Source organism: Balaenoptera acutorostrata, chromosome 10 (assembly GCF_949987535.1).
Source record: "Balaenoptera acutorostrata chromosome 10, mBalAcu1.1, whole genome shotgun sequence".
Classification (NCBI taxonomy): domain Eukaryota; kingdom Metazoa; phylum Chordata; class Mammalia; order Artiodactyla; family Balaenopteridae; genus Balaenoptera; species Balaenoptera acutorostrata.
Window position 1 is genome coordinate 68,706,325 of NC_080073.1, and position 24,368 is coordinate 68,730,692.

Consider the following 24,368-nt stretch of genomic DNA (forward strand, 5'->3'; position numbering starts at 1 on the left):
TTAAAAAGTCAGGGGATAGAAAATATATATTAAAAAGCAAAAGTGTTAAAAGTCCTGAGTATATTAGACATTTATTCTCTGCTTATGTGTATATATCTGAATGAGTGTACATTTTTTTCCCCCACAGATGGGGATAATTCTTTACTTCTGAAACTTGTTCTCTTTCCCATCAGCAGTATAACAAGTACATGTTAGTATGTGGAGAGTCTTGTTAATGGCTGCAGTATACGGTACATGAGAATGTACCATAGTTTAAACTCTGCTGTATTGGATATTAAGGTAGTTTCTAGTTTTGTTCTTGTGAACTGGCTGCAATGAACATTTATGTATTTTGAACCCAACTTATATATTTTTATATTTTTAAACCCAACTTACATATTTTTGAACCCAACTTTTTAAAAAGTGTAATAGTTGCACTGTATTATTGGGCATTATTTGCTTTCATGTATGTTTCATCATCCCAGTTAGATGGTTAAGTTCTTTGATATCAGGTACTATGTTTAATGTTTCTTTTGTATCCACAAAGAATCTCATGAAGGAGATTTTTCAGTAAATGCTTAGGAAGTGATATTTTGGTATTTGTGGGATATTACATCATTGACTCCTTTAGTGTTTTAGTCATAGTATAACTTTGGAGATTTAAAACTCCCCCTTGATAAAGTAATGTATATTGAGTGAAAGTTATTTCTTACGAAATACTTTTCATTAATATTATCCTGAGTTCAATGTAAGATCACAGGAAAAACTTTTTCCTTATGAAATGCAATTAATTATAGTGGGGCGCATTTTAGAAAAGAAACAGAGTTCATACGATTAGAATATATTTAAAATGGACTGAACTGCTGGCTAGGTTGAACTTGCTTTTCTGTTATGGTTAAAGAGTTCATGCTTGAAACACACCACTTGGATTTGAATCCCAGCTCTGCCATTTTCTGTCTGTGTGGGCATATTAGTTAACCTCTCGGTGCCTCAGTTCTCTCATCTGTAAAATGGGAATAATAATAATGTCTTTTTATAAAGTTGTGATAAGGATGTTCATTCATGTAAAGATTAAAACCAATGCCTAACAATAATAAACACTCAACACACATGTAAGTTTTTAACATTCATATCAGTTTTTTGTTGGATGCTATTGAATTTATAAGAATTGAGGGCCAAATGATAAAGTTGAAGTTTTTCTTTCATATTTCATTTTATACTTTTGTAAAGCAATTACTGAGAATGGACCACGTGCCAGGCATTAAGCTAAGTCCTATGGAATACAATACTGAATAAAACAGAAGACATTTCCTGCCCTCAAGGTGCTTATGATGAGTGGAAAACGCAGACATTATTATGTCTAATATTTGAGCTTTACCATGGCCAGGCCCTTTGCTAAACCTACTGCAAAAGTTATCACATTTAATCCTAACAAATATCGGACAGATTAGATATAAACATTATCCTCATTTTATATATGAGGCCGAGAGAATTTAATTAACCTCCTCAAGGTTATATAACTACTAACTGGCGGAACTGGAATTAAAATCCAGAGTCTAATACCAAAGCCCCAGTCCTTATTTAACCACTCTGCTGGGTGGTAAATAAACATACAGTAATAAATTGTGATTATTGGGGTCTGCAGGGTACTGATTAATCCTAGTTTGCCTTTTGCTTAATAGATACAAGAGTCAAATAGAGATAAAAATACGTACTTTATTACTGGAAAGCTAGCGCGGAGAATGACTTGGACAGGTGGCTCAAGCGGGCGTCTTCTTTCTTCTCCACTGAATTGAACTTGCACACTCAGTTGCTGGCATGTCAGCTAGAAACCCGAGGGCATTCCTTGCTCCAAGAGGCTCCAACAGGCTTCCCAGCAGAGGAGAGGGGAGAATACTCAGCCTGCGGGTAGGCAGGCAGACTCTGAGGTGGAGAGCTGAAGAGGATGGGTCACACAGGAGGCCAGGAAATTGGACGTGCCCTCCACCTGGATGCTGAAGTTGCCAGGAATGATGACAGAAGTTGGGAGGGGCGAGAGACTTTAAGACAGGACTTTAAGATGGAAAATTCCAGGTCAGTGGATAACAGCAACAGAGAGGGAGAGATGGTCTTGAGCAGGAGCTTGTGTAAATCAAAGGGAAAGTTATGGTCTGGAAGTGGAAACAGTTGGCAAGGAGGACGTGTACCCCACCTGCTAGCTGTGAGGTACGTGGGATATGAGAGTGAGAATCCACTCTAATAACACAGCTATAAGAGAAGTAGTGTCTTCAAGGTACGGTACAGCCTGGTTTCAATTAAAGCAAGGAGATGGAGGAAAGGTTCAGAAGTGAAGATTTACAGGAGTTTATTAACAAATTGGGAGTTGAAGAGCAAGGACATAGGGTAAGGATTTGGGAGTGAAGGGAGGGGAACTTCTGGTGCCAGAGTCATATGGGAAAGAGAGTTTGGTGAGAATAGATGATCCGAAAGTCTTGGATGTACCCATTAGAGACTGGAGGTAAACAGGAGGATGAGACATGATAGAATTAGCCCAAACAGTCTCTAAAAATAATTAAAATACACATCATATCTTGCTGTAGATGTCCTGTATGATCTGGCCTCTGCCTGTATCTCTGACCTCATTCTTTTCCATGCTCCCCTTGCTCCTCGTGCTCCACCTACACAGGCCATGTTTCTTTTGTCGCTCCAGCACACCATATTTTTTCTACCTCTGTTTTATTTTTCCTTTGTTTGCACTTGCTTTCCTGAGAGGCAGCACAGGAAAATAGTAGTGTGAGCTCTGGATCCAGACTTCCTGCACTGTCACTCTCTAGCTTTGTGACCGTGGGCAAGTTATTTATACTCTCTGTGCTTCAGTTTCCTTATCTGTCAACTGGGGAATGATAATAAAGACTCACTAAATGTTAATAATAATTTTTTCTTCTGCTTGAGGCTCTTTACCGCTATATCTTTACATGGTTGCTACTTTCTTATCATTCACTTCCCTCAGCTCAAATGTACTTCCTCAGACATCCTAGCTAATGTAGCATAACTCCACCAGCTTTCTGTTGCTCTTTATCCCATTATTCTATTTTATTTATTCATAGCATTCATCACTGTTTGAAATTTATTTTATTATTCTGCTCTTCCCCTCTCCCCCCATCCCCTGAGGTCAGGGATATGTTGACTTATTCCCGACTGTATCTCAGCTTCTAGAAAGTGACAACTACTTTGTAGGTGCTTAAGAAATTTTTTTGCCAACTCACCGTCCTGAAAACATGGTGGTTTCCAAGGCCTCTGATCAGGCAGCATTTGGTGGCAAGGTGACACTGAGGCCTAGGCCAAGAAGACAGAATCCAGCTCTTTGTGTACCAATCTGTTGGCTCATCTAGATCAGGTGGCTGCTTGTTTTGTGTTATTGGGACATAGCTACATCCATTTAAAAATTTATTATCTGCTGCTTTCCAGTTCCAAGCACAGAGTTGAGTAGTTGAGACAGAGACCCTAAGCCTCACAAAGTCTAAATACTTACTATCCAGCCCTTCACGGAAAAAGTTTGCTGATCCTTGATTTAGATGCATAGAAAAAAAGACAAGAAGGAAACACCAAAAATAATTAATAGATTACTTTGGATAGTGGGATTATATGTCATTTTAATTTTTATCTTTATACTTTTAAAATTTGTTAGAGACCCATTTAATTTGGAAATGAAATAGCCTTATAAATACTGATTTTAATATATTTAGAGAACGTTTGATGATGAGCTTTTTATGTTTTTTTTCCTCAGTGCTGCTTTTGACACAAAAACTGGGTTACGTGTTGCAGTGAAGAAGTTATCCAGACCATTTCAGTCCATTATTCATGCCAAAAGGACCTACAGAGAACTGCGGTTACTTAAACATATGAAACATGAAAATGTAAGTTAATAATTCAAGGCAGGATAAACTCTGCTCTTTAATAGACTGGAAAAAATTGTGTTTTAATTACTGCGAATGGAAATGCATTAGAGTACATCAAACTTTGGACCGTCCTTCTTGTACTGGGGTGTTAGTGACCACTGCATTATGTCAGGTAGATGCTCAAAGCCTTGGGATGAAATTGGTGCATCTTCCTGGAGTTCCAGTTTTAACTTAAAGATTTTTAGAGGGAAAGCATATAAAAATTTTTTAATAAAAATGAATATTGTGAGATAAAACACAACTCACAAGGATTTTTAACAGAAAATATTACAAAGAAGTTTCGTATTCTCTACTTGGTTTACTTAAGACTATATTATCAGAATATGGGAATCCATGGTATTTTGTGTTGTTATGGGTTTTTTCAGTGGAGAAGTTTGAGGAAGAGTGCCTTAGTTCACTGAATGTCCTATCAGAGATGGGTATTATTTTCTGGATAATTTAATATTATAATTTTTTCCTTTTAATTTTTAAAAGACAGCTTTTCTAGATTCAGGGATTTTAATAAATGTGACAAAGACATTGTTTAAGTTAAACATAACGTTTTCTTGTCTATAAGTTTGGACATTTGAGAACAATGCTGTCCTGCAAAGGAGTGCTTAAAAATCCTAATAGCATAAATAAATGGATGCAGTTGGAATATTAACTGAAAGTGAAAAAACAATTGACTGAGGACACTTATTTTCCTGAATTTCAAAATCAAGTTAGAAAGGGTTTATGTGATTGCTGTATGAAAGGAACTGTAGAATTTGTAGCATTATGGAAACAATGGCCATAGAGATTTTAGAACTCTTTGACCCTATTGGTGGTTACTGTGACTGTGTAGAAAAAAAATTCAATTTTTCAACTGATTACTTGTCTATTCAGATATTTTTCTGTTTCAGTAATTGAACTCTTTTTCTTCATAGTAAGAAAAAAATGTATTAAAATACATTTGTTTCACGGAGTACAAATTTCTTCTAAATTGAGAGCATTGTGACTTAAATTTGGAATTTAAGCTGTTGTTATCACAGCTGCAGCTTATTTATTTTCATGTTTTAATTGCATGCTATTGAGAACATCCTGTTTTCCACAGATTATCTCCATTCCTAGGTATAATTTTTATATGAGCATCCATGTGCAAACTTGAGTTTTTAAAAAGTTCAGTGCAGAGCTGCAGCCTTCCTAATCAGTGACATGTTTATAAGAAGTTGAGATATGTGGAGAAAGCTGGCAGGAGAATCTTTATTCCAAAGTCTGCATAAAATCAAGGTGGTCTGGCAACTTAACTGATGGGTTTACATTTGGCTTTTAACACAGTTGAGTCATTACATGTTAATAAATGTGACAAAGACACTGTCATAGCTTTTTAAGAATACTTTGAAAATGGAATGCAAGCCAAACATTTATGGAACCCCAAAGCACCTCCAGGAGGCCCCAGGATCCCACTGATGTTGTCTATGCTAATTTAAGAACATCTACTGTAGAAGATTACCAGCACTGTAATTTATTGTTCTGCTTTATTTCATAGTCAATTTAAGCCAATGTTTAGGGCAAAAATTATTTTGGGTTATCTGAATCCATGCCTTGGCTTTTCTAGTGATCATTGCAACAACCTTATTTAGTATGCTATATTTTAATTTTCCGTAATGAGATACTTTGAAATATGTCTTACATGATATTGAGCTGGTTGCATTTGAGCCATTCTGTATTTGTAGACATGAAGAGGCCACAGTGATGGGATACAATTGTTTTAATTTAGGAAAGGCTATACGACTTTAAAGAGGACTGAGCGTATTAGGAAAACAAGATTTTAATTTATCTAAATTGTTTTATAAGCAGTTTACTTAATAGCAGTCTTTTTTATATTAAAATGTTTAGGTTTTCACTGTATCAATATAGAGGGTCACCTGTATTTAGATGGTGATTTGTTGTTTGAACAAAAGGAGGCAGATGGCTGAATGTTCATAGTTCTCCATTCTGTTGGCAAATGTTTGAAGAGGGACTGGGAAAGGGCCAAAAGACTTTGACTAAATGTAGAAAAATTCCGGAATTTCAGTCTATTCTACAAACGCTTGTTAGGTATGTACAGTGTAAAAGTATTTTTACCAGGTGAAGAACCAAGACTTCCAAGTAAGTTTAATTGAGGATTTTAAGAGGAATTCCTCTCCATTATCTTCTCTTCCTCTTTTTCTTTCTTTCTTTCTTTTCTTTAATGACTGTTTTGGGCCACTGTCCAATTTTTAGCTAGCTGCCAGGACTCCAAAGACAGCAGCAGCAGCAACTTAAAACTCGTGAAAATCTTAAGTAAGGATTGGTAGCAAATAGAATTTTTAGTTGCCAGAATGCACATGTGATCTTTTACACAAAAATGTCTCTGACTTACAATCCGTAGTTCGTTTTATTTCTTTTACTAGTGATAATGAATGACAGATATGTAATTTTCATATGGGTTATAGGAGCTAGGGGATGTTACTCTCTGAACAAATTTACCTGGCCCATTCCTGACGGAATTTTTTGACCTTGATCTCATTGACACCTGGTCTAAGGAAAGATTAAAAGGAAGCAGCTGACTAGCTCCATCCTTTTGCTGTCTGAGTAGGTACTGTACAGTTAAGGGCCTGGAGAGCTATACATTAAAAAAAGCTTTTAATGATTAAGGGACTCCTTTCATAAATTTTATTTGGGAGCCTTAGATTTAATCTTACCATGATAGAACAAGTGGTTGTTTTGGTGTGCTTGTGTTAAGTACATTAAATATTGTCTTTGACTGGTTACTGACTTAAAGTGTTTTGTGAGTATGCACCAATTTAATAAAGATGTATTACTTCTGTTTGTCATTGTAGGACAGTCATCAGAGATATTTGCTGATTATTTGTACTATAACCGTCTTTTCTAAATATTTAATTACTGGGTTACTTTCTAAAGCGTCTGAAATCATATAATGGCAGAAGGAGTAAGGAAATAGGCTAAAATATGACAAATTAAAAATAAATTTCCACTTAAGAAATGAGAAATGAATCGATTATGGAATGTTCCCCAAATCTATTTTAATGCTGGGAAACTTTTGTTTTACAGTATTTTCCTTATGATTAATACTCCATAAATAGGATTAATAGAGAAGGGATATTTGTAAAAGCCCACAAAAAATTAAAAATACTTTGATGTAACATGAGTGGCTTTAATGTCATAAAATGTGTCCCTGTTAAGGAAATTAAAATTTGATAGAGTATTTGCTAATATGCTTTGTTCTATTATTTTTTTCCAAATTAGTCACTGTGCTTCTTGCAGCCATACTTTTTGATCATTTGAATAATTGAATTTAGCTTTATATGTCATGTTTTGTTACTGGAAGTAGCTGCTTCAAATAGTTTGTTTCTGTGATTTGTGTTTTACAATTCATTATAAAACTCTGAAGTTTCTGGTCACGATTTATTTTGGTAATCCACAGCAGGTCAGTCCTTTGCGCTAGGCACCTTCAGATACATTGTCTACATAATCTTGCCCAAAATACTATGAAAATAAGCAATGATATGCACGTGTCTTTCATCTGAGGAAAATGAGGCTCAGAGAAGATACTTTTATTTATGTAACAAATATTAATTGAACTGCTGTGTGCCAGGCAACATCCCATGTTTTGGGGTTATTGGAATGTAAAAGAAAGAAGCTCATGGGTCTAAGAAGTCACAGATTGATTGGGAGTTCAAATTTACAGCTGTTTGATTCTAAAATACCTATTGTGTTTTCATATTGAAATGGGAGTTTTTATTTAAAATGCTTGGACTTGTTTCACTTTAGTGTGTTTGAGATAACCCTTGCATGAATAATCCTGTGTAAATTGGATCTCTAGTAGTTTAATTTTATTTTGATCTGAGGATATTTTCACAGCCACAATTCAAATAATAATGTAAAACAATGTAAATTGTTTTAAAGTTTTCTTGTTGAGAAGATGGGGTATCTCAGATAACAAGAATCAGTGATTAGAAAATATTGGAGCAGGTGAATAAAATTGGCTTCTAGATCTCAGCTAGCTATCAGAAGTACAAGAGGGTGTAGGAGGTAGTAATCAACAGACCAGAGGTTGGGATTTCCCTGGTGGTGCAGTGGTTAAGAATCTGCCTGCCAATGCAGGGGACACCGGTTCGAGCCCTGGTCCGGGAAGATCCCACATGCCACGGAGCAACTAAGCCCGTGCACCACAACTATTGAGCCTGCACCCTAGAGCTCGCGTGCCACAACTACTGAAGCCCGTGTGCCTAGAGCCCATGCTCTGCAACAAGAGAAGCCACTGCAATGAGAAGACTGTGCACCGCAACAAAGAGTAGCCCCCGCTCACTGCAACTAGAGAAAGTCTGCGCAGCAATGAGGACCCAATGCAGCCAAAAATTAATTAATTAATTAATTAATTTTTAAAAAGACCAGAGGTCTTAAGCCAGGACTGTATCAAACTCAAGGAGAACAATTATGATTTAGATGGGAAAGGAAAAAGAAAATGATTTGACTTACTTTAAAGCACTATTCAGAGCTATTATAAGGTCATAGATACACTATTGGTGGGATGTAAGTTGGCCTCGTCTTTATGGTGGACAGTTTGACAGTATTAAGATCCTTAAGCATATTGATATCCTTTGATCTTGTAATTCTATTTCTTGAAATTTATTCTCTGGAAGAAAATACAAGATGTATATATGCACACATGCACGCATATGCACATATACTTGCAGTGTTCCTTAAATGTCCAAAGATAGGAAATTGGCTTTATTATGGTATGTACAAATGATAGAACATATTATTGAAAAACATTTGAGGACGTGAGAATAGTCATTATTTGTTAAGTGACAAGGCAGGATATAAAACTGTATGCATAGTATAACCCCGATTTAATTTATGTACATCAGAAAAATCAGAGAAAGTATCTCAAAATGTTAATGATAGTTATAACCAGTAGTACAATTAGAGGTAATTTTCGTTTTCTTGTGTACGGTTGTCTGGATAAGGAGAAGATGGATAACTGTACTTTTCCTTTGGAATAAGATGCAAAGACTTGAAAAGCTATTCTTCTTGAATTCCAAGGCCTTTTTTTAGTTTGTTTCCCTTTTGGGTTCAGGCTATATAATTGAAATTGCTTTTAAAAGTTGATATTTGTGTGGGTTTTTTTGGGGTTTTATTTTTTTTGTCTTATAAATTTATTTATTTATTTATGGCTGAGTTGGGTCTTTGTTGCTGCACGCGGGCTTTCTCTAGTCCCGGCAAGTGGGGGCTACTCTTTGTTGCGGAGCACGGGCTCTAGGCGTGTGGGCTTCAGTAGTTGTGGCACACGTGCTCAGTAGTTGTGGCTCGCGGGCTCTAGAGCACAAGCTCAGTAGTTGTGGCGCACGGGATTAGTTGCTCCGCGGCATGTGGGATCTTCCCGGACCAGGGCTCGAACTCATGTCCCCTGTGTTGGCAGGCGGATTCTTAACCACTGTGCCACCAAAGAAGCCCAAAAGTTGATATTTGGATGAGTGGTGTAACATTCTAATTAAAAGTGCTCTTTTTCATGATAATATTTTGAGTGTTGGTATATTTTACTGAGTCCACAGTCATGGGTCAGTTTTCATGAAGCCCATTTAGCTTTTCTTCGTTTCATTTCCAGATACCCTTAAATCTTGCTGGGCATATTACACATGAATTATATGTCTTGTTTGCCTTCTTAGTGCCTAGCTTTGTGGAAATGAGTGGTCTGGGTTTTAGGAGGAACTGGGGAAGGGGGGGGGATGTTAAATTAATCAGTGTAAATCCATGACCAGAAAAACTGCTCAAAGACCATGGATTACTGAGTATTAAGTAGCTCTTTGCTTTATCCTTGTATAAAGATAGCTTTTATTTTCATTTTTATAGTCTGATCTAAATACCTGATAGTGATTAATAATCTTAATATTAAGAATATTATAAGAATAATACCAAGAATATACTGAGAAGATATATTGGGGCTTTAAAAATGTCAGTTTTGAAGACTATATAGTAATTTTTATTGAATAATATATTTTAAAAAGAAAAATGATACTATAACAACAGCTGTAGAAGTATGACTTTTTTCTGTTCGTTAACCATTAGACTATCAGTGCATGTGTAAGTCAAGAGTCCTAAATCTTTTTGCTTCCTGATAAGCTAATGGCTATATGTGACCAGATTCTAAAGACATGAAGATTTTAGTAGTAAAATGGGTTATTATGAAAAGTGATGTTTAACAAGTAAAAAACAAAAGCATAATTTGGGTAAAAAATAAGTTGGAGTTATTAAGTATACGATAATGTAATGTATTGAACTGAGAGCAGGATTTGGAATTAGTTCCTATTAAAATGACTAAGACCTGATGGATAAGTTCAGTATTTATTTACTGTTTGATTTTTATGTTTTCTTGTAGGTGATTGGTCTGTTGGATGTTTTCACACCTGCAAGGTCTCTGGAGGAATTCAATGATGTGTGAGTAAATCTTTTGTGTTTGCCTTCCTCCACTAGAGGTTAAAGATTAGCAGCCCATTTCTACTCCTGAACCACTTAGCACTATCAGGCTTAGATTCTTTATTTCTGTCATCCAACTCTTCTGTGGAATGGGGAATGGATACAGAAGATGTATATTTTGGGGGGTGTAAATTAGTATTTTCATCATCTCAGGCACATTGTGCCCTATTTGGAGACATAGTGGTGGGTCCTGGCAAGAGTTCCATAGAGAAGAGTATAGGGAGTTTTGACCATGATTTTTATTCTCAAATTGTCTGTCCCAGCTTTCAGAGGGACACGTTTATATCAAGAAATGTAGTGGAGCCCTGGTTCCATATAGATTCTTCCATTTCTTTTATCCTGCTTGTGTGTGGGAAATGCATGCTGACCTTTAAAGTATTGGATTTCTGTACTGGGACAAATGGTGGGCCTCATGTGTTTAGAAAGCTGATTCTCCCAGTTTTGTGACCATCTCTATTGTTTTAGCCTGGGGAACCCCCCCTAGAAAGAGGGCCTGAGATTCTCAGGAACCAGTAGTCGAGGGCTAGGGAAAATGAAACAGAGAGGAAGAGAAAGTTGCTACGAGGGTATGTTATTAAGTTAGTCACCATTGTGTGCAACTGGGCTGAAAACTGCCAGGGTCTTCAGTTTTCTAGAAGTTGTATAGAATGCACCTCAGATGGGGAGCATTTACCCACTGGCTTCTGACTCCATTGGCAAGTGTTGCCCCATGGGGCAGTAATGCCCTCACATGCCCAGGTTGCACCTGTATGAGTACAAGATAGATTCCAGCAAGTGTTTTGGATGTTGTGCAGGTGTTGTACATGTGTGAGTGCTCTACTGTAGCTTTCCCAATATCTGAATTAACATACCTCCCTTCCCCAATTCACAGGTACACTATACCATAAGAGAGAAGGAACACCTTAAATTTAGGGTTATACGTTTTGTCCTGGTGAAATTTTGGCGTTCCTAAGTGGAAAGGATGACTATTGTGAAAGTCCAAGTAAAATTGCAGATCTTGGCTGCTCTTCCTTAACCTCTACTCTCCACTGTCCCCAGTGCTGAACTTAACCCCACCCTTATCCTGGGCTCAGTTTCTCCTACCCTTATCCTAGGCCAAGTGCAAGCACCATTTGCTCATTTCCCAAAGAACAAGTGGGAGGGAGTGGAGGAGATGTTTGAGCTTCTGTGTTCTGTCTAATGAAAGGGGAAAAAAAATGAAAAAGAAATGTAGAATATTAAATGGAAAGAGAAGGAGGAAGGTAGCAAAAAAATCTCCCACCACTTGAACTTAGTTGGAACATGATATGACTGTGAGTCGAAGATGAAAGAAGGAGAATCTAGTCTAAGTGCAAGAACTCCCACCCACATTAACCTTGATCCTGCTAATAAAAGTTTAAGAAAAAACTTTGAACTTCCTTCAAGCAAAGGGGGAAAAAAAGGCAGTAACTAAGAACAGCTGTGCTCCCTGAGCCCTGCGTGTCTCTAGAATGTGGAGGCTTCTAAAGCCTCCTTACTGGATGCCCCAGGCAGAAGCATGTGTGTTGCAAGTTGTTGAGCCCTGCTGTAGGCTATGCTTGGAAAAGAGAATATTGCCATGATGTTTTTTTCTTTAACATTAATTCATTAATTTTTACTTTTTTGAGGATTTTTTTTTTTAAGAGCAGATATAGGTTTACAACAAAATTGAGGGGAAGGTACAGAGGTTTCCTGCTTACCCTCCTGCCCCTGTACATGCGTAGCTTCCCCCATTATCAATATCCCTCACCAGAATGGTATATTTTTCACCAAGAATGAACCTATATTGACACATCATAATTACCCAAAGTCCATAGTTTACCATAGGATTCACTCTTAGTGTTGAAAAGTTTATGGATTTAGACAAATATATAATGACATAGCATTATAATATCATACGGTGTATTTTCACTGCCCTAGGAATGATGGGTTTTGATATTCTGTCTAAATGTGGAAAAAATGCTGAAGTAATATGTTTGTGAATTACTTTGGAAAACATTTGAATCAGGATTGAGCTATAGTCCAAAATTTTAGGTGTGACAATGATTGATTTTTTTTTTTTTTTCCTAAGAAAGGAATTGATAATTTGCTGACCTGGGCTAATGCTGTATTTTGCCTTAATCAGGCATATGGAACTGGATTATGAGCCTGTTTTTCCTATGTCAAAGACCTTATTTAAGGCTAGTGTCTGAGAGGTTAAGTTTTATCCATTGTGGTGCCTATTGGCTCCTTTATCCTTTGAAGGCTCACTGACTACAAGCATACCCACTGAACTGAAATTGCATTTATTTCTTCATTCATTCAACAAATACCATAGCTACTGAGCAGGAATCTATTCTTTCTATGTAACTGTAGCTGGGTTCTGTTTGCTTATTTATTTCCAGCTTTACTGAGATATAACTGACATACAACATTGTGTAATTCGGGTTATGATTGTTTATAAATAAGAACTTAGTTCACCGTTTGGGAGCAAATCTCAGTACTACTTGTTGAATACTTGCTGAGCAGAGTGTTAGAGCAAGGCTCAGGATAATCAGAAACACTAGTCTTTCCCTTGATGAAATAAAAGTCTTGTTAGGGGAAATAAATTCAAAACACTTTTGTAGGGGCTTCCCTTGTGGCACAGTGGTTAAGAATCTGCCTGCCAATGCAGGGGACATGGGTTCGAGCCCTGGTCCGGGAAGATCCCACATGTCGCAGAGCAACGAAGCCCATGTGCCACAACTACTGAGCCTACGCTCTAGAGCCCACGAGCCACAACTACTGAAGCCTGCGCGCCTAGAGCCTGTGCTCTGCAACAAGAGACGCCACTGCAATGAGAAGCCGTGTACCGCAATGAAGAGTAGCCCCAGCTCGCCGCAACTAGAGAAAGCCCGCGTGCAGCAACGAAGACCCAACGCAGCCAAAAAATAATAAATAAATAAAATAAGTAAATTAAAAAAAACAACACTTTTGTGACCAAGTTATCAGTTGACTGTAAGACCTTGGACAAGTCACTTTTCCTCTCTGGGTCCCAGTTAACTTCCGTGTAAAATGATGAAAATTGGGGTGGTTCACTTCTGAAGTGTTTTCAATCCCAGAGAATCTCTGAAAATAGAATGATGAACCTAAGGATACCTTTTGGAAAAATGTTTCATTGTTTACTTTTTTATGATGTATGTATCACTGAGAAAAAATTAGTGCTTGTCCAGGACTATGGTTATTTCATTGTTTTTCAAAGTCATTTCAGAATTTGCATAAGAGATCAAACATCTTCACCTACAATTACAGGGTGTGCAAATTTAAATACCTTTAGGGCCAGACAAATAACATAAACTAGGCTCAGTGCTATACAACAGAATACCTGCACTTCCTAAAAGCATTCAAATTTACATTAAAACAAAATAAACAGACAAAGACCCACTGTTCTGGCCAAATCGAACAAGCTGAAGACTAGAGTGGTTCTACAGGCTGCCAGGTTTAGAGCAAACAGTAATTTTGTTTTTTGTTTTTTGTTTTTGTTTAAAATGTTTATTCTTTTTTGGGGGGGTTGTTTGCTTGTTTGTTTTAATTTATTTTTTTAAATTTTTGTCTGCATTGGGTCTTTGTTGCTGTGCGTGGGCTTTCTCTAGTTGCGGCGAACAGGGGCTACTCTTCGTTGCACTGCGCAGGCTTCTCATTGTGGTGGCTTCTCTTGTTGCGGAGCACGGGCTCTAAGTGCGTGGGCTTCAGTAGTTGTGGCACATGGGCTCAGTAGTTGTGGCACGCAGGCTCTAGAGCACAGGCTCAGCAGTTGTGGCTCACAGGCTTAGTTGCTCCGCGGCATGTGGGATCTTCCCAGACCAGGGATCGAACCTGTGTCCCCTGCATTGGCAGGCGGATTCTTAACCACTGCACCACCAGGGAAGCCCCAAACAGTAATTTTGAACATGAATTTTCTGTGCTACTTAACAAAATCTCTAATTGCTTTTCATAGTTATAGTTGGCTTTTAATCATGTGTTATGTGTATTTGTGCCTTTATGTTTCAGTTAGCACTTTGCATTTATCATACAATTCAAGTTTTTACTGAATTTAAAATTTCTTAGTTAATAGGCATCCTACATAATTCATTAGTAAGACTATACTTTTGAGAAAGGAATAATAGATAGGTAGTGAGTTTTGATCATTAGAAACAATGTGCAGTTACTGAATCTAACAGAGCTGGTGTTTGGAAAATGTGGAGTTAAAATATGAGAATACCAAGTTGTTCTTGACTGCAATATGATGTGGTACAGTTGGCAAAATTTTATAAGATATATCTAGATCTTTTTAATGATTGGATATCATTTGGACATTTCTGTTTGCTTCGTTTTTTAAAAAATTTTTTTGAATTTTTGTCTGCGTTGGGTCTTCATTGCTGCGCGAGGGCTTTCTCTAGTTGTGGCGAGTGGGGGCTACTCTTCATTGTGGTGCGCGCGCTTCTCATTGTGGTGGCTTCTCTTGTTTCAGAGCTTGAGCTCTAGGCGTGCGGGCTTCAGTAGTTGTGGCATGAGGGCTCAGTAGTCGTGGCTCGTGGGCTCTAGAACGCAGGCTCAGTAGTTGTGGTGCATGGGCCCAGTTGCTCTGCATGTGGCATGTGGGCTCCTCCTGGACCAGGGATCAAACCCGTGTCCCCTGCACCAGCAGGCGGATTCTTAACCACTGTGCCACCAGGGAAGTCCCGGGAAAGTGGATCCTTAACGATACAGTCAGGTCCTCACACACACACCAAGATGTAGAGCTTAGTGAAGCATGTACCCACTAGGTAGCTCCATCGCTGACTGCTTTGATGTAATCCATACTCCTGCTAGTGTTGGAGGGTCTCCTGCAGAGGGATGGGGTGGCCGCGGCTCACCGGGGGGGACAAGGTCACCGGCAGCAGGAGTCGTGGGAAGCACTCCTTGGCGTGAGCCCTCCCAGAGTCCGCCACCAGCCTCACCAAAGAGCCGGGTAGGCTGTCTGTTTGCTTCTTGATGGTAATATTTGGCAGAAGGTGGCATATGTGCCGTATGCATGCTGCGAATATTTAGTTACCAATAGAAATCCAAAATCTTGAAATAGCCAGTATTAGAACCTAACCCTAGAGTAAGCTGCAACTTCATGCTACTACAACATTGCCTTTTCTTAACTATAGTGGTTCTCTGATCAAGCTTAGTAGACAATGAAGAGTTTTTGGACTCAGTGCAAACAACTTCCTCAAATTTCAGGAAAACTGAATTGCCATTTTCCCCCTTATTTTATAACTTCCCATCCCAGGTTTCTTATACCCAAGTTCCTTATCTCTGCTTGGTTCTTGAAGAGGGATGTGGAAGTGGGGTTTTAGATTCTACCGTGATTTAGCAGAAGACCTACAACAGGGTCAGTCAGCAGCCATTCTTTTAGTGAAAGCCAGTGGGCAGATAATCACCTAGCTTATTTAGCCTTCCACTAACTAAAAATGATTGTTCAACCACTAAGTGTAGCCTTTTTGGTCAGTGTAAAAGCTGCTGAATGTACCAAATAGGTAAAGGAAGTTTCTAGGTTTATATTTTAACCTGATTTCATTCATAAATATTTAAATACCCATCCTATGTTAAGCATAGTACTAGTCTCTGGGGAATACAACAAATTAGATAAACATGATCCCTGATGATAGATTGAGACTCTTTAATTGGAGAGAAGAACAATTTAAATGACCAAACAGAATACAGTGTGATAGGTTCTGGAAGATCCTACATGATTTTTATTCCTGTTCACTCTTTGACCTCATCTAATACTTTGCCCACTCACTCTCTCCATTCTAGCCACTCTGGCCTCTTTATTCTTCCTTGAATACAGACATCCACATTCCCAGTAGAACCTTTGCACTAGTTTCTAATGTTGGCCTGGAACGCTCTCCCCCACATATCCACATGACTGGTTCCTTCATTTCCTTCAAGACCCTACCGAAAGGTCATTTCATCAGAAGCTTTTTTTTCCCTCTCCACCATAGCTGAAATACTACCCCCACTGTCAGGGTCTACTCCTTACTCTACTTTCTTCTTAGCAAATTTTATCATCATATATTTATTGTTGTCTGTCTTCTCCCTGTAGCTTGTAAGCTCTATTAGAGCAGGGAGTTTACTTTCTTCCTTGTTGAGTCTTCTTTATTTGGCTGTGTTGGGTCTTCGTTGCTGCGTGTGGGCTTTCTCTAGTTGCGGAGAGTGGGAGCTGCTCTTCATTGCGGTGTGTGGGCTTCTCATTGTGGTGGCTTCTCTTGTTGCAGAGCATGGGCTCTAGGCTCGCGGGCTTCTGTAGTTGTGGCACGCAGGCTCAATAGTTGTGGCTCTCAGACTCTAGAGCGCAGGCTCAGTAGTTGTGGCACATGGGCTTAGTTGCTCCACGGCATGTGGGATCTTCCCAGACCAGGGATCGAACCCATGTCCCCTGCATTGGCAGGCAGATTCTTAACCATTGCGCCACCAGGGAAGTCCCCTTGTTGAGTGTTTAGTAGTTAGAAATTCTCTGAAGTTGAGAATGATTAACTGAATTGTATAATACCACATATAAAATTGTACACATCTTAGGTCTTTTTGGCTCTAAGTCTATTTCTAGTCACATTTTTCTTGATCCAGAGCTCTATTATTTGAAAGTTTGCTAACCCTTCTTATTGGGTAAATGCAGTGATAGGTTGTATGTAAGATGTCAAAACTAAAGGCCTTCAGTTGCATGTGATCTCATTAATGAGATGAAGCATAAATGCTTACCTAAAACAACTTAAAGGACCAAGTCAAATTTGCAGTGTCAAAGCAACATACAGGGTATTAAGTGATCTCAGAATATGAGAGAAGCTTAGTGGAGGAAAGCCTTTAAAGAAGGTAATAACTATCTGAAGAAACAGATAAATAAGGATTGGGTGTAGAGGTCGAAATATATTCCAGATAGTCAAAGAAATGAAGGAAATGTATAAAGTATACACAAAAGGAGATTTGTGTGGAATGGAGACTGTTAAAGGAGTAGATAACCGTTGATTTTTCTTTTGTACTTGGATAAAAATTGTGTTTTGGTAAATTCTGTGTTGTTTTTTTTTTTTTTTTTTTGGTGGCAGAGCAGAGTTGTTTTCCTAATTTAGCTAAGAGGCATTATCTGCTTGGAAATAGTGCTTTCCTCTGTCACTGAAAGAAATTCCCAGCCCAGTTGTTTGGACTTACAGAAATACTCTTCTTCCTTGAAAATAGGTTGAGTGCTCAAAGTAGGTAATACAGAAAGAGAAGCAGTCTGGGAGAAAGATGAATGAGTTAACTGTATTAACAGTTATATTTGCAATTTATTTCCGTATAAGAGAGGTCTGCTAAAACGAGGATAGAGAGTTGGTAAAGCATGTAGGTGTCGTCACTGACTCACATTTGAAATCTAAACAAATTACACATCCTTTAAGAAAATACCATTCAGTTTTTGTCTGACGTGATCAGTAAGATGCCCCCTTTTTCTCAGATTAGCTGTTGTAAAAAGGTAAAGAAGCTTCAAGGTGTAGTTTTGAGTTTGAGTCTCTCAAGAAATTTTCCCGTAATTAACTGCTTACTAAGTCTGGATTGGTGTCCTCCCCTGTGTGTTCTCCAGCACCTTGATGTTCACTTTTATAACTCTAATTATGCTCTATTATGTGTTCAAAGTATTATGAGTATATGCCTTCCTCTCATCTAAATTCTGTATCTTTCTTTTCCACTGTTGTACTCCCAGTGCTCAACAATAAATATTTGTTGATGGAGTGACTGAATGAATGAATAACCTTGTGCTTTCTTGTTTATGACTGGTTGGCAATCTAGTTGTCTGATAGCATGCCCAGTGCATTCTCTTTTGACTAACTTTTTTGTTTTTATCTTGGAATATAGACCATATGGTAGAATATTGAATCTGGTTTATTTGATGCAGGTAATGTAGAGGGCACCTTTCAGTAATCTTTACTTCAAATGAGGAGAATAGTTTGTTGTGAAATAAGCTGGCTAAGCTGCCTACCTGGCTGCTGAATGGTGCTTTTACCCCTTACATTGGAACAGTCTGGTCTGCTTACCAGATAAGATCTTTGGCATGAGTATTCCAATAAGATATGCCCTTGCCTGGTCTTACTAGTAATACTATATGAGTTGTCCTGGGTCATTCAATTAAATTCAGTGGTAATCGAGTGCCTGATATCTGCTACACAATGTTTTTAGGTACTTTAGATACTACAGAGAACAAAAAAGAAGCCTGTCCTCCTTGAACATTGTACAGATAGATAGCAATAAACAATGAGCATATAAAAGAGGAAATTAGATAGCATGTTAGCAGGCAGTAATGCTATGGACAAGAAGAAAAGATAGAGCAGGGAAGTGTGAGGGTTGGGGGAGAGATGCAATTTTAAATGGGGTGGTAAGGATAGGCCTCATTGAAAAGGTGAATTTTGAGCAAAAATTTGAAGAAGTAGAAGAAGTAGACTTGTGGATATCTGGAGGAAGAGCGTTCCAGGCAGAAGGAACAGCCAGTGCAAAAGTCCTGAGGTAGAAGACTGCATGCTGTATTGGAATTGCAGCAAGGGGGCCTGTGTGGCTGGAGTAAGGAGGCCAGTGTGGAGCTAAGTGAGAGCAGGGGAGAGAAGTAGATGAAGAAATGAGAGAGATAATTGGGGACAGGATACTGGATTATGTACAGCTTTATCTGCTGCTGAAGGGATTTTTTTCTTTAAGTGAAATGGGATGCCTTTTGAGAGGAGTGACATGGTCTTTTTTCATTTTTACAGAATCACTCTGCTGTTTTCAGAATAGGCTGTAGTGAGTCCCAAGGATCATTGGGTGTATTTCAGAAGCATGTGGTTACGAATTGTCAATCCCTGTGATTATTTTAAATACTTTGTTTTAATATGGAAATGTCTTTTGCCCTTTTTGATTATTATTTTATCAAATAGGGCTGACGGTAGTAGAGATGCCAAACTATAGATATAGAAGAGATTTTTTTCTACATAGGTTCTTTCTGATTGTATTATGCTTCAAAAAAAGAAAAGGCAGTAGAGTAGGAGTCTTGACAATTGGGTGTTATCCAAGAAGCGCTTAATAAATGAAGCTCTAAATGGGGTGCTGTCTTGAGTACTGAAAACCACTTATTGTAGACTTCTGCCTTTTTCTGGTACAGTACATTTTACTTTGAGAAATGATGGTTTATGCTCTTTATAGTTTAAGTTTAAAGGAAACCATCCTCACAAGGAAAGTGGAAAACAAGATTTGTATCCTCAGGCTGTGAAATCATATTTTCAGCCCTCTACCTAATAAAGTCCTACTTATTTAATTCCTTTTTAAAGATGGGGGAACTAGGTAGCTTTCCAACTGTTGGTCAGATTTAATTATTTGAGGTGTTCTGAACACTGACAGTAATAGGCATGTCTTTACTAAAATGTAATTAATTAAGCAATTAAATGTAATTGCTTTGTAGAGACTAATACTATAGAAATTATGTGGCATCTGTTTTTTTTTAATTTATTTAATTTACTTATTTTTGGCTGCATTGGGTCCTCATTGCTGCGCAGATTTCCCTAGTTGCAGTGAGCGGGGGCCACTCATCATTGTGGTGTGCAGGCTTCTCATTTCAGTGGCTTCTCTTTTTGCAGAGCACGGGCTTTAGGCGCATGGGCTTCAGTAGTTGTGGCTCACGGGCTCTAGAGCTCAGCCTCAGTAGTTGTGGCATGCAGGCTTAGTTGCTCCACGGCATGTGGGATCTTCCCGGATCAGGGCTCGAACCCGTGTACCCTGCATTGGCAGGCAGATTCTTAACAACTGCGCCACGAGGGAAGCCCCTATGTGGCATCTATTAATGCTCCTTTTGGGACTGGCTTATTTAAAATGTGCCTTTCGACATTTTCCTCCCACTTCCTTGTTCACTACTTTTAGAAATTGATATGTCTTCCATAAGCATTCAGGAACTTTGCACAACACTTGCTTTTGTCCACTGTTGCAAAATTTATTTCGAAAACCTTTCTATATTTGATGAGTTGGAATTTGACAATTGGTTTTCATGGATTGGTCTTTTGGGCTTCGTGGAAACAACATATAGTGATTAGGTTAGTTCCTGCCAGACATATCTGCCATGAATAATGTGGTTCAGCTGATTTGATTGGAGCCTAGCAGCAGTGTTTGATAGTTATCACTATATAGACTGATTAACCTTATGTACTTATATAATGTCTTGACAGTCTCTCCCTGTGTCTGGAAATTTTAGTGATAAAATGGATGTGGTCTCTGATGGGGAGGGGACTTAAAGGGATTACACAGTGGTAGAATATTCCTTTTTTTTTTTTTAATAAATTAATTTTATTTTTTTTGGCTGCGTTGGGTCTTCATTGCTGTGTGCAGACTTTCTCTAGTTGTGGCGAGTGGGGGCTCCTCTTCATTGCAGTGCGCGGGCTTCTCGTTGTAGTGCCTTCTCTTGTTGCAGAGCATGGGCTCTAGGCGCACGGGCTTCAGTAGTTGTGGCACGTGGGTTCAGTAGTTGTGGCTCGCGGGCTCTAGAGCGCAGGCTCAGTAGTTGTGGCGCACGGACTTAGTTGCTCCACGGCATGTGGGATCTTCCCAGACCAGGGCTCAAACCCATGTGCCCTGCATTGGCAGGCGGATTCTTAACCACTACGCCACCAGGGAAGCCCAGTGGTGGAATATTCTAACTAAAAGCATGCTCGCTCTCTCAGGCTTTGCAGTTAGTGGCCTTCTGGCTGTATAGGGTTTCTTAAGTTACTGGTAAACATTTAAACACAATACTTAGACTTGAAATTACTATGTTTGCTTTGGTAATACTGCTTAACACCTTTGTGAACTAGCACAGACATTAGAGAGTTAAGATTTTTAGGTTTTATTTCAAGACAAATTAAGGTAGATTTCTAGGTAAAATCATGCAGAACAGTGTTTCCTTTTTTTACCTTTTCTCCTTAAAAATATTTTTGAAAGTTGAAAGAATAATCCTCTTACTATTCAATGTCATAAAATGTAATTATTTGCAAAACAGTCTTATAAAACAGAAATTGGATTCCCTCTTTCTCAACCTGAGCCTTGCAAATTGTCATAATTGGTATTATGGATATGGCAACCATTATCCCAGATTTTCTGGGGGAAGTTCTGATTTCACAATATTAACCAGTTATTCACAACATTTTCGTATTTGTCGGATTTTGTATCAATTTGGGGTTAATAAAATACAGGGACTGTGATTAGGATGGAATATTGCAACATTTATAAAACTTAAAAGAAACCATTCTCTCGACTTAAATTCTTTGTCAACTGGAAGAATTTGGAGGCAGTATGGGCTGTGATTTAAGATCATAGTCTCTGAGATCAAACAGTTTTGGATTCAGCCCCTGACATTACCACTCTTTTAACCTTGAGCAGGTTATATATACTTGTTCTGTCTTGTGTTTCCGCCTCAGCGAAATGGGACTACTAATGGAACTTACCTTACAGCGTTGTTGGGAAGAGTGTATGAGACACGGGCATAATAAATAGTGCTTGGCACAGAATAAGCATGCCTTTGATTATGTTACGTTGCGCTTGGAGCATCTCTTAAATCAGAGCAACCTTTATGAAGACATTTCCAAAAATCCAATATAGTCTTTAAGTGACACTTAGAGTACACTCTTTCCTCAAGACAATATAAACATGCAAGTTTTAAAAATATGAAGTGCTAAAAAAATCTAACTTAAGGTTACATCTATGCTAAGTCCTATTGCTCTTCATCAAATTGGGAACTGACCATAGCAGCCCAACAGGGAAATTAGGAAACAGGAAAAAAAAATTTTAATTCTTCTTTGAGGAAAGAAAGTAATAAATGTGGTGGTGTGTGTGTGTGTGTGTGTGTGTGTAAAGAGAGGTTATACACATATATAGTCATGTAAGACGTTAATAGTATATTTAAATTTACTGACCTGGTTTCTTCCAAATTTATCAAAAATAAAAATTGAAATGAAATCAGCATTTTTTTATAGCTCAACTGATATACATTATTATTCAGCCTCAGGAATGGGTAATGATTCTCATAGTAGATAAAACCTAACTGAATTTTTAAAAACTCCACTTCTTTAGTACTGATTGTGGTTTTTATGTTCCCATAGCAGTGTGATACAGTAATGAGTGAGTAAGGCATTGCGTCTAGAATATCTGTGGTGAACCTGTTGGACTTGAATGTAATCATTCCCTAATCTTACGATGTAAGGACAGGATACATATCCAGCACCACACCTGTGGGGAGAAGTTCTAGAATGCCTCATCTTGCTTGCAGATAAATTGTGTTCCTCCTTCCTTTAAAGTAAATGCAGGAATATTGTCAGTGAACAATATCCTTTTACCAGTTATTCCTGAAAAAGGAGAGGTATAATTTGAAAATTTAAAGATACTCCTATTTTATTTTTTTATTAAGGTATAGTTGATTTACAATGTTGTGTTAGTTTCTGGTGTACGGCAGAATACTGTACAGCAGTATTCTGTTTATTTATATGCATATATTTCTGAATCACTAATCCAAAACTCCTAATTTATCCTTCCCCCACTATGGTAATCATAAATTTGTTTTCTGTGTCTGTGAGTCTGCTTCTGTTTTGTAAATAAGTTCATTTGAAGATACTCCTATTTTAGACCCTACAACTTGGAGGATATATAATGAGGTGAAAAATGTAATGGCGAATTTAAAAATATGGCCATGCATTTAGTTATACTATATATTTCTCATGCAATAATATCATTTTTAAGAAAAGTGATACTAACACATACATCATTCTAATCTCCATTTTTGTTTTTTTTCTTTTCTTTAGAGAATCTAGGAAAAGATGTCAAGTAGGAACTAGTATAAAAATTTTTAGAAAAATAGACGACAGGTAGTAAAGTTAGAATAGTGATGTTGAAAACAAGCCGCGCGTGAGTAGCTACTAAGCTTTTAGCTGTCACTGCGGTACTTACTGAGTGGACTTCTAACAGTCTTATGAAGATCAGAGCTTTCTTAGGGTTCTGGATTATTGTGTAACTGTCCATTAATTTCTAGGTACCTGGTGACCCATCTCATGGGGGCAGATCTGAACAACATTGTGAAATGTCAGAAGCTTACGGATGACCATGTTCAGTTCCTTATCTACCAGATTCTCCGAGGTCTCAAGGTACAGACAGTATTAGTAATAATTTTGAGGAATGAATTCTCTCTCTCCCTCTCTCCCTTCTATTTAGGGCTTAAGGGAAAACAAACAAAACTTTTCTTATGGAAAATTTCAAATACAGAAATCACAAGTACAATCATAGTGTAATGAACCCCTGTGTTTACTCAGCGACCACAATTACCAACATATGGTTAATCTTGTTTCTTTTGTATTCCCCCAAACCCTGGATTATTTTAAGGCAAGTCTAGGCATCATATCACTCCACCCATCAATACTTCTGTAGGCATGTCTGAGAGTTAAAGACTCTTCATTATTACATCTAAACAATAATAATAATTTCTTGGTGTAATCTAATATCTGGTCAGTGTCATGTTGAAACTTTGAAAACATCCTCAAGAAGGCTAATTTATTTGTGGCAGGGGCAGTTTTTAAATTAAACCACCTTTAGTATTTAGCATCTTTGAGTCCTTATTGTGCTACAGAGCACCCACCAGGAAACAGGTTGAAAGCTCTATTTCACTCATACTTCAGCTCTATGAACAGAGTTGATGGTATGGAAATCATAGTTATGATAAATGTACAGACTACTGATAATTACTTGTTCTGATTTCTAATCCTGCTGTTAATACTAGCATTTCTTATTGACTCATAAAAATGTACTTCAAATATGTCATGTAATATGACAGAAGGAGGCTGGACATAACTTTAACTGATTTTTTGCTTTTTCACAGTATATACATTCAGCCGACATAATTCACAGGGTAGGTATTGTCTTTTGATTAAATTATTGGGGTGCTGGTGGGTGGGGAGACTGGCCAGATCCTAATCTAAGCTTATTTTAGCCGGTGAAATATTGACTGAT

At 38.0% G+C, this 24,368-nt stretch overlaps 1 protein-coding gene across 4 annotated transcripts in view; it reads left to right on the forward strand.

Moving 5' to 3' along the window:
- MAPK14 (mitogen-activated protein kinase 14) overlaps nt 1-24,368 on the forward strand; it is a 70,165-nt gene that overhangs the window by 17,080 nt on the left and 28,717 nt on the right. For all 4 annotated transcript variants that reach the window (XR_003622020.2, XM_028162765.2, XM_007197968.3 and 1 more), the window contains exons 2-5: nt 3,746-3,875; nt 10,300-10,358; nt 23,398-23,509; nt 24,238-24,267. Coding sequence is in view for 3 of the 4 variants with exons in the window: in XM_028162765.2 (XP_028018566.1) it covers nt 3,746-3,875; nt 10,300-10,358; nt 23,398-23,509; nt 24,238-24,267 (331 nt within the window). In the remaining variant the exon portion in view is untranslated. The remainder of the gene's footprint in view (nt 1-3,745; nt 3,876-10,299; nt 10,359-23,397; nt 23,510-24,237; nt 24,268-24,368) is intronic.